Source organism: Sus scrofa, chromosome 1 (assembly GCF_054392235.1).
Source record: "Sus scrofa isolate SSC_HxYL_T2T_F1_AM1 chromosome 1, Sscrofa_HxYL_maternal_Yorkshire_Landrace_v2.0, whole genome shotgun sequence".
NCBI classification, from domain to species: domain Eukaryota; kingdom Metazoa; phylum Chordata; class Mammalia; order Artiodactyla; family Suidae; genus Sus; species Sus scrofa.
In genome coordinates this window covers 262,607,648-262,623,738 of record NC_139383.1, presented here as the reverse complement: position 1 = coordinate 262,623,738, position 16,091 = coordinate 262,607,648, and the positions used below count along the sequence as shown (strand labels likewise).

The following is a 16,091-nucleotide window of genomic DNA, read 5'->3' as shown; positions in this document are numbered from 1 at the left end:
AAAGTTCCATTCAGATCCTCTTTGCCATCCTCCAGCTGCTACAGTAACATTTCTCTCTAGAGGACTGCCATCCAGGGATGGGAGCATGGGTGTCAAGTGGTGATACCGGAGGCAGGCAGGGGAATGATTGCCGTCATTCCCCTGCCTGCCCCGTGAAAGCTTCTAGCCCAAGGCTGACCAAAGCACAGGCATAATGGTTTAGTTGCCTTTGCCTCTGAGGAGGACAACCTCTGTGGTATAACTCATGCCCTGGGGTGCTCAGTGACATCAAGCTGAGTCACACTTCAGCTGAAACCACTCCTTTGCCCAGCTCCTTTGTGGCCGTTTCTGTTTACCTCCTTTCTTAAAGACTTTTCCCCTGAGGGCACTTCCTCTGTAAGTCACTGGCGTAGGAGTCCTTATCTTAGGCGAGGCTCTTAGGAAAACTGCCCTAAAACAGTGATCTTGGAGTGGTCTGAGGAAGCACGCCCTAAGGAAGGGAGTCTAGAGTTGCGTCACTTGCTATTGGTGATGAAGACCCCATCACTCAGGGTAGAGGCTGTGTACCATCTACCCTGAGTGATGCTGGAATGCTGTAGCCATGTAATCATTGATACTTTGTGGTGAGCAGGTAGAAGAAATAGACTAGGTTGAGCAATGTCTCTGCCTTCCTAGCACTCATTGCTATTTAAAATGATCTTGTTTGTATCTTTGTTTTCATGTGTATTGTTTGTTTTCTACTAGAACAGAAACCACCACACCCAAGACCTTGTCCATTGTGTTCACTCATGTTTCCCCAGCACCTACAAGAGGGACTGGAATCTGACCAATTTGACTATGAATGAATAAAATGAATGAATAAAAAATGAATGAATGAATAAAAAATTAATGGATGGGTTGGAGGAAGCAATGACTGAAAAGATTTATTACTAGGTGGAGTGGTCAAAATACTTACTGATAGGGCCCAGACGCTGACAACAGAAAGACCACCATCCATTGGACTCGAATGCCAGATGACAACGCTTTAGTTAGTAGATCCAGGGAAACAGTTTCAAGAGTTCAGCCAAGAAGAATGGTTTCCAGTCTACTGCATCCTTCTTTTGTTTCCTGTGTTCTGTTTTCCGTCAGCAAGGCTCCATCTGCTTTCTGTTTCCCAGAAATGTATCAAAATCTAGAGTCCACTGAGACCCCAGGTGGTGAGGCAAACATGTGTGTTCTGTCTCCCGTCTTGAACAGGAAGCCCATCCAAACATGGAAAAAAAAAACCACAATCAATACACTTAATGTAATTATTAATATGTTAGGGCTTAAGTCTGCCATTTAATTTGCTGCTTTCTGTTCGTTTTCACTTTTTTCATTCTGTTTTCTTTCTCCTCACTTCCTGTGGATTACTTGAACATTTTTCAGAATTCTGTTCTGATGTACCAGTAGTAGTTTTTGTTTTTTTTTTTTTTGTCTTTTTAGGGCTGTACTTGTGGTATATGAAAGTTCCTAGGCTAAGGGTCCAATCCGAGCTATAGCGGCTGGCCTGTGCCACAGCCACAGCAATGCCAGATCTCAGCTGTGTCTATAACCTACTATACCACAGCTCCTGGCAATGCTGAATCCTTAACCCACTGGGTGGCACCAGGGATTGAACCCATGTCCTTGTGGATACTAGCTGGGTTTGCTACCACTGAGCCATGATGGGAACTCCTCAGTAGGGCATTTAAGTATATCTCTATTGATAGTTCGGTAAGTGTTTGCTCCAGGTATTCCACTATAGGTACATATATAACCTATCATAGTCGATTGGTGTTGACATTCTACTAGTTCACATGAAATATAGAAGCTCTGCCTCCCTTTACATCTTTGCCTCCCCCATTTATAATACACTGGCCTTCAATGCTTTCTCCACACTCATTTAGAACATAGTAAGGATGAAAGTCTTAGCTCCTGACCACTCAGACTTATCTGATGTCATTCCCGTAGTACCTTGTCATGGCTGGGGGAGGATGAAGGCCTAGGTCGTCCAGCCTTTGCTGGCCTGGGTGGGAATGAATGCTGTTTTTTTCTGTGGTGTTTGGCTGGAGTAGAGCCATTATTGTTCAAAAGTTTTCTTTCTTGCTAGGCTGTCCTTTCTCCTGGCTAGAGAGAGCAGACTTCATTTAGGGCATTATGGGTATATGTCCATTGGTGTTTCTGGGTTTCCTGGTTCTTCAGCTCCAAATCTGAGATATTTGAGGCCAAAGGAAATTCTAGGAAACTTACCACTGTGTCATTCCTTCTTCCTGGCCCATCTACTTTTTTCTACTTTCATAGCTTTATGCTTGTGTCATATATGATATTCAGGGTTTTTAGTTATAGTTGGTGAGCAGAATAGGGAAAAGCACATCTACTATGTTTTTCTAGAGCAGAAGTATGCTCTGTAGTTTTTTATAACTTCTGGAGGTGGACGCACATGAATATATTATAAGTAAAAATAATTAAATAAAAATTAAATAATGCAAGGGAAATGCTTAAAGGCTGATTGAATCCTTAGGTAAGAGCTGTCATGAATTAGAAAATCAGGTTGAACCATTTATTCTGGAGGAAAATGATAGGAAATTAATACAACAAGAGTAAGATAACGAATAGAAAGGGAAGTTCTAGGTCCAGTATTCTGATAGGAATTCCAAAAAGCTAAAACTGAACAGGTAAAGGACAATCAGCAGGAAAGAAACAGTAACATGTACTCAACAACTCACAAAAGGACCAAAAAGCGTTGATAAAAATATGTGAACATAATTTAAAATGTCTCCAGGAATAATAACAAAAAAATCACATTAATGAAAGGAGATGAAATATCTCTTTTATCCTTTAAGGTGGACACATATTACAATTGGATGACATTCTAAGGTAGCTGGTATAAGAAATGGTTACTTTCATACATTGCTGTGGGTTGTGAAAATTGTTGCAAGATTTCTGGGGGGTAACTTTGCAACCGATGTTGAAATGCCTAAAAATATATATTGAGTCTCTATTATTGTATTAATTATTAAGATATGTGCAATGATTTAGCTATATGTGGGATTTTTTTTTTTTGGGGGTCTTTTTGCTATTTCTTTGGGCCGCTCCCGCGGCATATGGAGGTTCCCAGGCTAGGGGTCGAATCAGAGTTGTAGCCACTGGCCTATGCCAGAGCCACAGCAACGCTGGATCTGAGCCACATCTGCAACCTATACCACAGCTCACGGCAATGCCAGATCCTCAATCCACTGAGCAAGGCCAGGGATCGAACCGGCAACCTCATAGTTCCTAGTCAGATTCATTAACCATTGAGCCACGTCGGGAACTCCTAGCTATATATAATTATTGGTAGCTATTTACTTAGCTATGATTCATGGCAGCTTCCTATTTAATAGCAAAAATGAGACATGATTATATTAGCAAGGTTCTTGGTAGTATCAGGCACTTTACTGGCATTTTCCACATATTAACCCTTTTAATCATTCTGGCAACCTATGAATTAGGTCTTATTATCATTCTCATTTTATAAATGAGGAAAATTCAGGCATAGAGAGATTTGTCAATGGCTAGGATTTGAGTCAGTACCTGAGTCCATGCCTTTCATGACCCTATCTGCTGTCATTTATGCAAAATGTAGATAATGATTTATCATACATCCATTAAAATAAAGTTTATATTTAAAATATAAAAATGTTCCAAATTTATTGTTAGTGAAAAACCATCAGGCTACTAAATAATACAAAGCAATATTCAGGGGGAAAAAAAACTTAAGTGCATATTTTTTGGGGGGGTCTTTTTTTAGGGCTGCACCCGCAGCATGTGGAAGTTCTCAGGCTAGGTGTCAAATGAAAGCTGCAGCTGCCAGCCTTCCACCAGCAATGTGGAATCTGAGCCTCATCTATGACCTACATCATAGCTCATAGCAATGCCAGATCCTTAACCCACTGAGCAAGGCCAGGGATCAAACCCGCATCCTCATGGATCCTAGTTGGGTTCATTACTGCTGAGCCATGAGAGGAACTCCCTCAAGTACAGACCTTTTAAGTGGAGAATCTAAGTGTAAAAGATTCATGTCAAAGGATTAATGGTGTTTCCTTTAGAGCTGTGGTGTCTTGGAGGCGTCTTGTTGATTCTGCTGTAGACACAATGGTTTACCTAGTCCTAATAAGTTCTGGGCAAATGCTAGATACACTCACATTTACTGCAAAAAGAAAAGAGATCTTTCAGAAGAAAAACTGAATTTTCTCCACACTTAAAAAAAAAATTGGATGAGTGAGGCATGTTTCCTTCCAAAATTGTCTTGTGTGTGAAAATAAAAAGTGTGATTCATAAAGCTTTGCGAAACTGATCTCATCATTGAAAACTGGCTTTGCCAGCCATAGAAAACAAGATAAAGAAGTTTTCCCTAAAAAATTAGAGGTTTATTGGGGTTCCTGCTGCAACACAATGTATTAAGAAGCTAACAGCAGTGGCTAGGGTTGCTGAAGAGGCACAGGTTGGATTCCTGGCTCTGGTGCAGTGAATTAAAAGGATCTGGCATTGCCACAGCTGCTGTGTAGGTCACAGCTGCAGCTAAGATTCAGTCCCTGGCCTGGGGACTTCTATATGCTGTGGATGCAGCCATTAAATTAAAAAAAAAATGGAGGCTTTCTATTAAAACATCTTAAAAATCGTGACTCCTCAGGCATTTCCTGGTCTTTTTGCCTTCTTAGAAATTGAATTTGGGAGTTCCTGTTGTGGCTCATAGAGTTATGTACACAACTAGTATCCATGAGGATGCAGGTTCAATCCCTGGCTTTGCTCAGTGGACTGGGGATCTGGCGTTGCTGTGAGCCATGGTATAGGTCACAGATGAAGCTCAGATCCCTATCTATTTATGGTTGTGGTACAGGCCAGTGGCTACAGCTCTGATCTGATGCCTAGCCTGGAAACTTCCATATGCCGTGGGCGTGGCCCTAAAAAGAAAAATAAAAAAGAAAGAAAAGAAAAAAAGTCAAATTTACTTGTGGTCTCTTGCCCTCTCATTATCACCTCTCTGTAGGCTTTTCTCTCTTTTCCACTTATTTTATCCCTCATTGCCTGTCACTTCTGAGAGTACATTGGAGGAGAGACTGCTATCAGAGTGGCCCTTTTTTCCCCAGTTGCCGTAAGCAAAGTGACCTGAGCAGAATGATGTGGATAGAATGATGCTCACATTATTCTTCTCTCCTGAGAGGTGATCTATGAAGATAAAATGAATGCCTAGATGATGCTCGGTGAACTTTCTTCAGATCCTGAAATATAATACATCCCAATCATTTTAAAAACCAAGATAGCAAAAGTGGAGTTGACAGTAAATCATATGTTTTGTCCATCCTTGAGTAAAGCATCAATTGAAATAAGAAGGAACATGAAACAAACCACTATGGTGCTAACAGGACTAAAAAAGAAAGAAAGCAGTGTCATGTCCAACATTTCTAATTTTAATCACAGCTCTAAATAGTTAAGCGCACACCCAGAAAATGATAGTGTGTATCTTAGTCTGGGTTTTTTTTTTTGTGGGTAGCATCCTTCTGACCTCACTTCAGATAGTGCAGGTGGCTTCTCTTCTTAGGGGCACAATTCTAAATGTAGTATATACTTTCCAGAGGCTGTGGTTTGAAGGAGAGTAATGACAGCTACTTGCGTAATTACAGGTATGATGACGAAGCTCATGAGAAAAAGTATCCCTTTTAGATCTCTTTGAAGTTTTTTAATTAAGAGGAATCCAGTAAGGAAGACATGTAAAGATTGAGAAGTTGTAATTATTTCTCTCCACTTTTATTTTGCTGGACACTCAGATGACATCATCTTTTAGAAGGCAAGGCAAGTATCTAGACACATGTATGTTTTTGTTCATAAGAAATGTACAGGAAATGACTAAAAAAAAAAAAAAAAACCAAAAAAAACAGCCCCTTAGGCCTTTCCCTGCTGAAGTAGTTTCCAACTACATCATGGTGATGTGATGACTCACAGGACTGAGGGCCACTGAGTGAGTGGTACAGTTGTTTCTATGGTGATCAGGACCAAAGTAAAGGTTTATGCGTGCCTGTATGTTGATGAGTGTGCTACTTAAATTGACCTAAAACAACTAAAGGAATAGGGACCTGAAATACATTTGCTATGAAAATTTGAATCTATGAGAACAGGGAAAATTCTCCCCACAATAAGGAAGATTTTGGTCAAAGTGGTAAAATGAACACAGCATCAAATTTTCCCCTCCCCAATTCTCCTAGAGTGACCCATAGACCATGTTTAGTGCATGTAAATCAGAAATGGGTAATGGCTCTATGCAGAAAGCTGTTGAGTTCCTGAAGTTGTGATAAAAATGAGAGAGAGTATTGGACACTATTGAAAAGGTCATAACCAGCCCTCTTGAGAATAGGTACCAAGTCTGCAGCAACACCCAGACACAAAGTGTGCTCTCATTTTATATTTTATTATTTTTTAATTTTTATTTTTATTTCTCCAATATGTTTTATTTTTTCTACTGTACAGCATGTGACCCAGTTACACAGACACATATACATTCTTTTTTCTCACATTATCATGCTCCATCATAAGTGACTAGACATAGTTCTCAGTGCTGCACAGCAGGATCTCATAGCTAATCCTTTCCATAGGCAATAGTCTGCATCTATTAACCCCAAGCTCCCAATCCATCCCACTCCCTCCTCCTTGGCAACCACAAGTCTATTCTCCAAATCCATGATTTTCTTTTCTGTAGAAAGGTTCATTTGTGCCTTATATTAGATTCCAGATATAAGTGATGTCATATGGTATTTGTCTTTCTCTTTCTGACTTACTTCAGTCAGTATGATGATTGGATTAGGGAGATGTGGTATATTTACACAATGGAATACTACTCAGCCATAAAAAGAACAAAATAATGCCATTTGCAGCAACATGGATGCAACTAGAGAGTCTCATTTTAAAGAGGCTCTGAGGCTCCTCTCCATTATGAGAAGAAATACCAAATTCTGAAGCACTTTTCAGCTTTGATTGTAGATCAAGCTCATAATAGAGCAGAGAGCCTATTTTAAGAGTTTGAAACTCTCATCCATAATATGTTGTTAGAAGTATGAGTATGAAACTGGGGAGAGAGCTAAAGATAAAAATTTTAGCAGATAGGTGATATTTAAAGCCATGAATGAGATGGCTAGATGCAATCACTAAAGGAAACTATACATAAAAGAGAGATGCTGCCTCAATAGAGGAATGGATAAAGATATGGTACATATGTACAATGGAATACTACTCAGCCATAAAAAAGAATGAATTCATGCCATTTTCAGAAACATGGATGGAACTAGAGATTATCTTCCTAAGTGAAGTCAGAAAGGGAAAGACAAACACCATATGTTATCACTTATATGTGGAACCTAAAATATGACACAAATGAACAAATCTATGAAATAGAAACAGACTCACAGATGTAAAGAATAGATTTGTGGTTGCCAAAGGGAAGGTGAGAAGGAAGGATAGACTGAGAGTTTGAGGTTAGGAGATGTAAATTGTTACATACAGAATGGATAAACAACAAGGTCTTTGTATAGCACAGGGAATTCAATATCCTGTGATAAACCATATGGAAAATAATACAAAAAAGAATGTATATGTATGTATAATTGGATCACTTTATAGCAGAAATGAACACAACATTGTTAATTAACTATACTTCAATAAAATAAACTTTAAGAAAAGAGATACTGCCCAAGGATTGATCTGTGGTATGTTCCAAACTTAAGAGGCTAGGAGAAGGAGAGGGAGGAAAGAATCAACAAAGAAGACTGAGGAGTGAGCAAGAAATTCCTAAGTTCAGAAAGAGACTCAAAGATATGGAGAACAGACTTATGGTTGCCAAGGAGGAGAGAGGAGGGAGTGGGATGGACTGAGTTTGGGATTAACAGATGCAAATGATTACATTTCGAATGGATAAGCAATGAGGTCCTACCGTATAGCACAGGGAACTATATCCAGTCTCTTGGGATACACTGTGATGAAAGATAATATAAGGAAGGGGATGTGTATATATGTATGTCTGGGTCACTTTGCTGTATGGCAGAAATTGGCACAACATTATATATCAACTATACTTTAATAACAAAAATTAAGAAATTCCTAAGCTACTTCAACTATTCGAGAGAGGCTTCTTGATCAAAATGGTAGACTGACTGAACCCTTTCCTTTCCTCCCAAGATGTCATTGATGTGACATTCAATACATATGAATAAGACTAAGTCTATGTACATGCCGAAACCAATCTAAGTGCCATCGTGCTGACAATTATTTGGAAAGCAGAAGGTATCTAACGGTCTTATTTATGAATCATGGAAGGCATAGGAAATGTAAACTACAGCCTGCTGTACACAGGAGCCAGCTGTCAGGGGAGGTGGGAAATGATTTCATGTGGATAAAGACACCAGGCTCTGAGTTGGCAGATGCAAGAGAGCACACCACAGCCTGTGGGCTGTCAGTCAGGGTGGTCAACTCGAGGCTTGTATACAGAACAGGTGGACTGAGAGTCTTCCGCACCAGCTGAAGCCCCACGAAATGCTCTCTGAATAGATGGGGGCGAGGAGGGGGGGCGCATAGGGGACAGGGTTTGCCTGAGAAGGGCCCTTGCTGTGCACGTTGAATCTAGGTAGGGAAGCAGATAGAAGAGAGGGAGAATCTTGGACTCTCACAGGGGATGGCATGAGTGAAGGAGTAACAGCTTTTTCCAGGAGTGAAATGTACCAAAGTATTATTTCCTCAGAGTAGAGTATTTTCAGCACTTTTGGCAGTTGGGGGAGTTCTAACTCAGCCTGCCTATGCCCTCCCTACAAACCATATAGGCAGAGTCCCCAGGTAGCCATCCTGCTGAAGAGAGGCCATGCTGCATAAACATTCTAACAAAATTGCAAAGGTATGACACTCCCAACACCAAGAGGAATCAAAACACTCTTCATTCGTAATTATAGATGTTAAATCAACAATTGCCAGACATTTGCGGAAAAAAAAGCATGAGAAGGAGACAGAAGAAAGAGGAAGAAAAAAATAAAGAACAGAATGTAAAATTCTGTGATATTTTAAATGACATTTCAGCCGTAAAATAGAGGATGTAAAAAGAATTAATGGATATTAAAATATATTATCAAATTAAAATAACTGAATACAACTATTTGCGTGGAAATTCATAAATATTTACAAAACCACCTACTTACTGTAGACATTGATTTTTTTTCATGCTTAGAATCAACCTAGAGTCAACACTCAAATCTTAATTTGTTGCAGAACAAAATACAAATATTATAGATCCTGACAGCATAGAAGCAGCTGTAGAGCATAGAAACAGGTGATAGAACATAGGAGGGAGAAAGTGGTAGAAGGAAGTGTGAGAGTTTTAACTGTATCCAGAACTGATAGGTAGCCTTTAAGAGTATTTTTAAAAGTTATAATGGTAAACAATATAATTGATAATAATTAACATAACTCAGGAAATTGAGAGGGATTTAAGTAAAAGTGCTCTAACCTGTTCATCTTTTATGAAGGGAGATATTACACCCCTTTTTTAACTGACCAGTTCAGAAAGACATGTAAGTTATTTATTAGAATTGCAGTGGTAATTTCCAGCAGAACTGAAACCAGAAATGGGTAAAGTGGTTTGTTCTTAGGCTGGAATTAGAGATGATTTGAAGGAGGGGACCTTTATTTTTTATGTTTACCCTTCTTAGGAGTGTTTAAAAGATCATGTGCATGTATTGCTTTTATTAATACGTAACAATTTTTTAAAAAAAGCTAACCAAGGTCACTGAGAAAGAGACTTCCTAAGATTTTGAAAATAGCATAATGCCGATACCAAAATCTAACAGAGAAAAGATAAACCTTTAGTTTCACGAGTTTATAAATACTGATGCAAATAAATGTTAATGAAACAGATTTGATAGTAAATTAAAATACTGATGTGATACCCAAAGAGAGTTTATTTCCAGAACATAAAGATATTTCAACATTAGGAAATCAATTCATACATTTCTACATATTAACAGATAGGAAAAAGCTACAGTCATCTCAATAGACTGAAAATTCAACATTCTTTCCTGATTAGTAAAATCTGATAGTAAAAGACAAAAAGAAGTAACATTTTTAACATGATAAAGTGGTCAAAACATGTATGGCAAAATTTAACTCAATATATAAAGTTTTTATAAAGTAAAAAGAAAAAGATAGACCCCAAAGAAAAATAACAAAAGGAGGTAAATCACAGAGTAAATAAATTGTCCTCCAAACACCGAAAAAAAATGTTCAACCTTATCTTAAAGAAATGTGAGCAAAAGCTACAAAATAAAAATGTGAACTATTATATTGGCAATTATTAAAATGCTAATGCTCAGTATTGGTGAGGTTGAAAGAAAAGGGCTTCTGATCTAGTTGGGAGATTTATACATTGATAAAATAATTTAGGAGGGTAATTTGTCAATGCTTTAAAAAGCATATATACCCTTTGATCTAGAAATTCCAATTCTAGGAGTTATATATAAAGAAATCACTCAAGATAGCTGCTCACAAATTAGAAACAGTATTATCAAAATACTGTATTTTATAGTGAAAAGTAGAAATAAACCAAATGTCCAACAATAGAATAATTGTTAGGTAAATTATAAGTTCATGTAATGAGATATTACTCAATCATCAAAAGTTATGTTGCACATGAATACTTCTTGATGTTGAAGATGTTTATGATACATTTAGTGATTAAAAACAAAGCTTTTAACAATCTAAAAGTATGATCTTGTTTTCATTTAAAATGATTATCTATCTCTATCTCTCATCTATCTTTTTACTTACCTACCTACCTGAAAAGGGCTGGAACAATATTTATAAAAGTTAATGTTAGTTACCACTAGTTGGTGTTTTTTTCATTTTCTTTTTATATGTGTATTATTGCTTATTATTTTTTCTTTAAAAAAATAAACAAGTATTGCCTTTGCAATAATAAAGCAAATGCTATTTTCAAATAAAAATATGTATAAATTTTCTTTTGTGAAAAGTATGACAAAGGTTTACTATTTATTAAGTGACTTACAAATTTCTAGTTAGAAAGTGAACTATGCAATAGAAAAATGAGTTACAGATGATTCTCAAAATAAAAACTATCCATGACCTAGGAACAAGAATAATTCAACCTCACTAGTAATTTAAAAATAAAATCAAAACGAGATCACCATTTTTCCTATAACCAAGTAAACAAAAGTCTTCTCAAAAATAGAGAATTAATTCTCTATGTAGGACAGCAAATGTTTAGGGCTATGAGATTCTTTGTACAAGGCAGAGAAGGGAACAAATTTCTAGATAAAAAGACAACACATGCCATTTAGTTTTGTCAGTGCCATTTGGCCTGGATATTCCCTTTCTCAGAATTTCCATAAAGAGATAATTATGGCCATATGCAAATAAGGATGACCAATACAGTATTGTCTGTAATCGTGAAATTAAAAAAAAAACAAAACCCTCAAATGTTTTCAGTTTAAAAACTCAAATGTTTCAAAAAGAAGAAATTAACTGAATTATGGTATGTCCATAAAACAGACTATTGTTCAGAAATTAAATTAGGCTTTTATGTTACATAAATAGCCCATTTGTTACAGGCTATAGGGCTTTTGTAATATCCTGCAAAGTGGAAAGAGTGCTCTTTTTCTGCTCCATCATGTTACCAGGCAATGTGTGTTTTTAGTGCCATGTGCAATCCCTGGAACCCTTGTCATGATCACGTGTTGGTGCCTCACTGATGCCTGTTTAACACTTGGTAACAAAGGCCCCGTCTCTCTCCTGATCTTCTGTTTTGAACTTATGTAATGATTTTACAATGGGAAAGGAAAATCTATATTTAAAAAAGGAGAACAATACTGGTAGATAATGGGCCCATGTCCCTGAGATACAGAACCTTGGGATGAGCACTAAAGAAATAACATGGTGATCTTGACTAACTTGAAAATGCATTTAGAGTTAACAACAACAAATTAACATGACACCTATTGGATTTTTTGATCAAGTTGACAATGCCAAAAAATACTTTTTTTGCTATTAGTTAATGTTATGAGTAGTAGTATAAGGGATATGGTGTATGTTTTGAAACTACATGCAAATTAGAAATCACCTCCATAGAGTCATTGCAATTCAGTTGTTTGCTCTATAATCATCTGAAGCCCCTCAGTATGGTGACTGAGGGTTTAGCCTCCTTTGGTCATAGCCTGGACTCTGCTGCTCTGTGTGCTTGGACCAGTTGTACAATCTCTCTTTGCCGTTTCCTCACCTAAAAGATGGGCATGATGATAGTGCTGATGTCACAGGGATGTGGTGTGTTTTAAGTTAATACATTCACTGCAATTAAAAAATCTGTATTTAGAGGTCTTAGAATAAACATGGCAAGCATTCATTAAATGCTAGCTAATGATATTACTTACTGTCATGGGATTTCTAGGTGAGATTTTAGGTTTCAGTGCCTTTACATATTTAATAAACTGGATTATTTCTATAATAGTTACTTGCTTGCTCACTTATTCATTCACCGTCTTTACCTATATCTCCATGATTGTGTTGCTTTGCGATCGTGAATACCAGAGCCTAAAGGACATGCAGACAGAGAATCCATGAGGCTGGAGAAGTCAGGAGGAAGGCAGAGGAAAGTAAGAGCAGAAGGAGAGCAGAGCTCCAAGTGGAAGACAGTAGAATGGGGTTATGGAAACCTGGTTCTGGGGGGTGGCATGATCTCTGCCACAATAGCCCCATGGCAGGTCAAGTGACTCTAACTGCCCTGGCCCTGCTTTTCTATGGAGTAGCCTTTTTGATGGGCCTGACTTCCATGTCTTTCTTTTATAATGAAACTGTTAGCTGAGGAAACCTGAAGATGTCTGTGAAGTCTGCAGAGCAGATACAACACAGAAGTCATGCCATGAACATCTACAGGAAAGTTTCAGACTGGCTGGTGGTCCTCTCCAAATGTTCTGTGTTGCTGGCCTCTTGGCCTTCTGTCTTTGACTCACACTGCAACCTTATTCCTTATCTAGTCCTTTGGTGAACATCTTGATTTTGGACTTACATCATGATTTTAACCTAATGCCACTCTTGAGATCCCAGTCCTAACTCTGGTTTCCTTATTTGTAAATCAGAATTGTGAGGAAGCAAGCATTGTCATAGCCCATGGAATCTGCACTGTCCTGACTGGGAGAAAGATGATATAATAGGCAGCGATAGAGTTTGAGTAATGGGCAGATGGATAGAAGGGGAGATGGTGGGCACAGGAGGGTTTTTGAAAGTAAAACTGATAGAGTTTTCATGGATGAAGGAGAAGGAGAAAAACTGTTTCTGCTTGGTTGCTTGGAGTGACTATGACCAAGAAGTGGCAAGTTTTCCAGCAAAGATGACGAAGTCGTTGCATGCAGGTGCATCTGGAGATTTCAGGTAGAGCCTTCCAGCAGACAGTTGAAGATCAAGAATTCAGACCATTGCTCTACTGCCCTCACTGCCAATGTGTTTGAATGAAAGTAAGCTGGTATAGAGCAGACTGCTATGGTCTCTTCCCTGTTTATTTGCTTCTCAGGAGAATTTGCGCTCATACTATCTATATCAGGAACAAACTCATATTATCCATGTTGGCTTCAGATAAAGATATATCACATGGTCTTCACTGAGAAATCTTGTGGACCAAGAATCTGAGTTCCAGAGGGTTGTTTTTCTTTTTAAGAATCATAAGCTGTGACAGGGTAGGTTAATAGTCACACAGAAAATTGGTAAACAACCCTATATTAATTCTGCTGCCTATGGAATTGGTTTCTAGAAGATGAAAAACCGTCAGAATGCACAAAAACATCAGGTTTGATATAACTCAGAGCCTCAAGAGCATCTGGTGAAATCTCATACTATAATCTATGGTTTAAGAAATTTATTGCCTTAGACTGTGGTAATAAAATTAATGACAACTTTGAAATGTGTGGCTTCAAAAGCAAGTACTAAAGAAAATGGTAATACTTTGCAAAAGATATATGCATATCAGTCCATAATGTTAATTTAGAAAGTTATCATTTCTGCCAGAGTATTTGTTGTATGGATGGAATAAAAGGGAAAAAATAGCTAAATAACTAAAAAAGAACATAAAGTCCTGGAAAGAGGAAGAAATAAAGATTAGGGCAAAGAAGAAGGTATCAACAAAATTTTCAATGAAAAAGGTAATTTAAGGAGTTTCCATGGTGGCTCTCTGGTAATGAACCTGACTAGTATCCATGAGGATTTGGGTTTGATTCCCTGGCCCCACTCAGTGTGTTAAGGATTCGGCATTGCCATGAGCTGCTGTGGAGATCACAGATGCAACTCAGATCTGGTATTGTTGTGGCTGTGGTTACGGCGGGCAGCTGCAGCTCTGATAAGACCCCTGGCCTGGGAGCTTCCACATGCCATGGGTGCAGCCTTGGAAAAACAAAAAAATAAAATAAAAAATTAAACAATAAAGGCAATTAATTAGCCACAAAAGATTTTTTTTAAGGAAAAAAAAAAACTGTAGGAATAGAATAAGTAGATTAAATTCATGACAAGTGCACACAAAGGAAAAACTTCTTAAAAAGAACAAAGACCAAAAAAGGGAACTAAAAATCACAATAAGAATATTGCTGTGCTGGTTTATCATTTTATTCCTTGGAAACCTCCTATCAGTAAAGTAAACCACAACTCTGTGGAATACAAACAAATTGTGCATTAAACGCAAGAAAGAAATTCAATAAAAATCCACACCCGTCTTTGGGTGGGGAGACAATAAATGGGTTTTCCTTCTTTTCAGTTTTCTGTGCTTGAGCTAAATTTCTTACAGGAAGATACACTCCTTTCCTCACGGACAGGAATTAAGTCTATTCAAAAATGAAGCTCTCAACTGCATTTCATACTAAAAATGAATACAGCAGAGTCTGACTCTGCTGCCAGCAAATTCTGGAACCAAACAGGATGACGTTCTTTCCCGTACAATATGTAATACAAACGTTTCCCCAAGAGGAAGAGGAGTTACTTCCTTCCGGTTACCTGACACTTTTCCTCGCCGCCTTTCCGGTCACCCGTTTTCAATCCACCCATGAGTTCTGCGCAGTCTTTGTCTTTTCTGAGAAACAGGAGGTACCCGTGCCTCTACTATTCTTTCCTCTCTGGGCCCCCTTGGGGGCCTCTGGCGTTGGGCGCCTCTGGCTCCCAGAGTCTGAGAGGAGGCTGGAGGGTCCTCTTCGCATGGCTGGGACCTCAGACGCTCAGGCCTCCCTCGGCCCGCTCACACATGCGTGCCAGGATTCGGTGGATGCTGGTGAAACTGGGTCTGTCGGCTGGCAGCTGGCTCCAACACAGGCGCATCAGATTGTAGAGTTCCAGGGGGCAGTTGTCCGGGCAGGAGAGGGTGTTGCCATCCCGCACGTAGTAGATGACCTCCTCGTGGGCCATCCCGTAGTAGGGCTGCAGGCCGTAGGAGAAGATCTCCCACAGGACCACACCGTAGGCCCACACGTCGGACTCGGTGGTGTAGCGGTTGTAGAAGATGGACTCCGGGGGCATCCAGCGGATGGGGATGGCATCGTTTTCGTTAGCTTTGTAGTAGTCGGCTGAGTAGATGTTTCTAGAGAGGCCGAAGTCGGCGATCTTCACCACCATGTTCTCTCCCACCAGGCAGTTCCTGGTGGCTAAGTCCCGGTGGACGAACTTGCGCTCCGAGAGGTAGGCCATGCCCGCTGCCACCTGCCTGGCGATGCACAGCTGCTCGGCGCAGGAGAGGGGTGGGGGGCCGGGGCTGGAGGCCTGGGCCTGGGAAGGCAGGTCACCGGGGCTGAGACTGCGCCCCGTGTGCGGGGACATGCTGCGGAGGAACTCGTTGAGGTCACCGAAGGCCATGTATTCAAAGAGCAGGCACATCGGCTTCCCCACGGCACACACACCTGGAACCAAAATCATGTCCCTTGTTAGAGGTTAGGTTTCTAAAGTGACATGTTGGAGGGAAAAAAAAAAAAAAAAAAAAAACTGCAAAAGCAAATGACCAGATCGGAAAACGTTGGGCCCTGAATTTCTGTTGACAGCATCCTAGTCAAATCCTGTGACCCTCC

General features: G+C 39.3%; 1 protein-coding gene across 2 annotated transcripts in view; it reads right to left on the bottom strand.

The window, feature by feature from the left end:
* Nucleotides 1-9,932: 9,932 nt before the first annotated feature.
* Nucleotides 9,933-16,091, bottom strand: part of MUSK (muscle associated receptor tyrosine kinase) — a 105,921-nt gene continuing 99,762 nt past the window's right edge. For both annotated transcript variants that reach the window (XM_021074443.2, XM_084992427.1), the window contains one exon: nt 9,933-15,926. In XM_021074443.2, the coding sequence (XP_020930102.1) occupies nt 15,244-15,926 (683 nt within the window). In that variant the 3' untranslated portion in view covers nt 9,933-15,243. The remainder of the gene's footprint in view (nt 15,927-16,091) is intronic.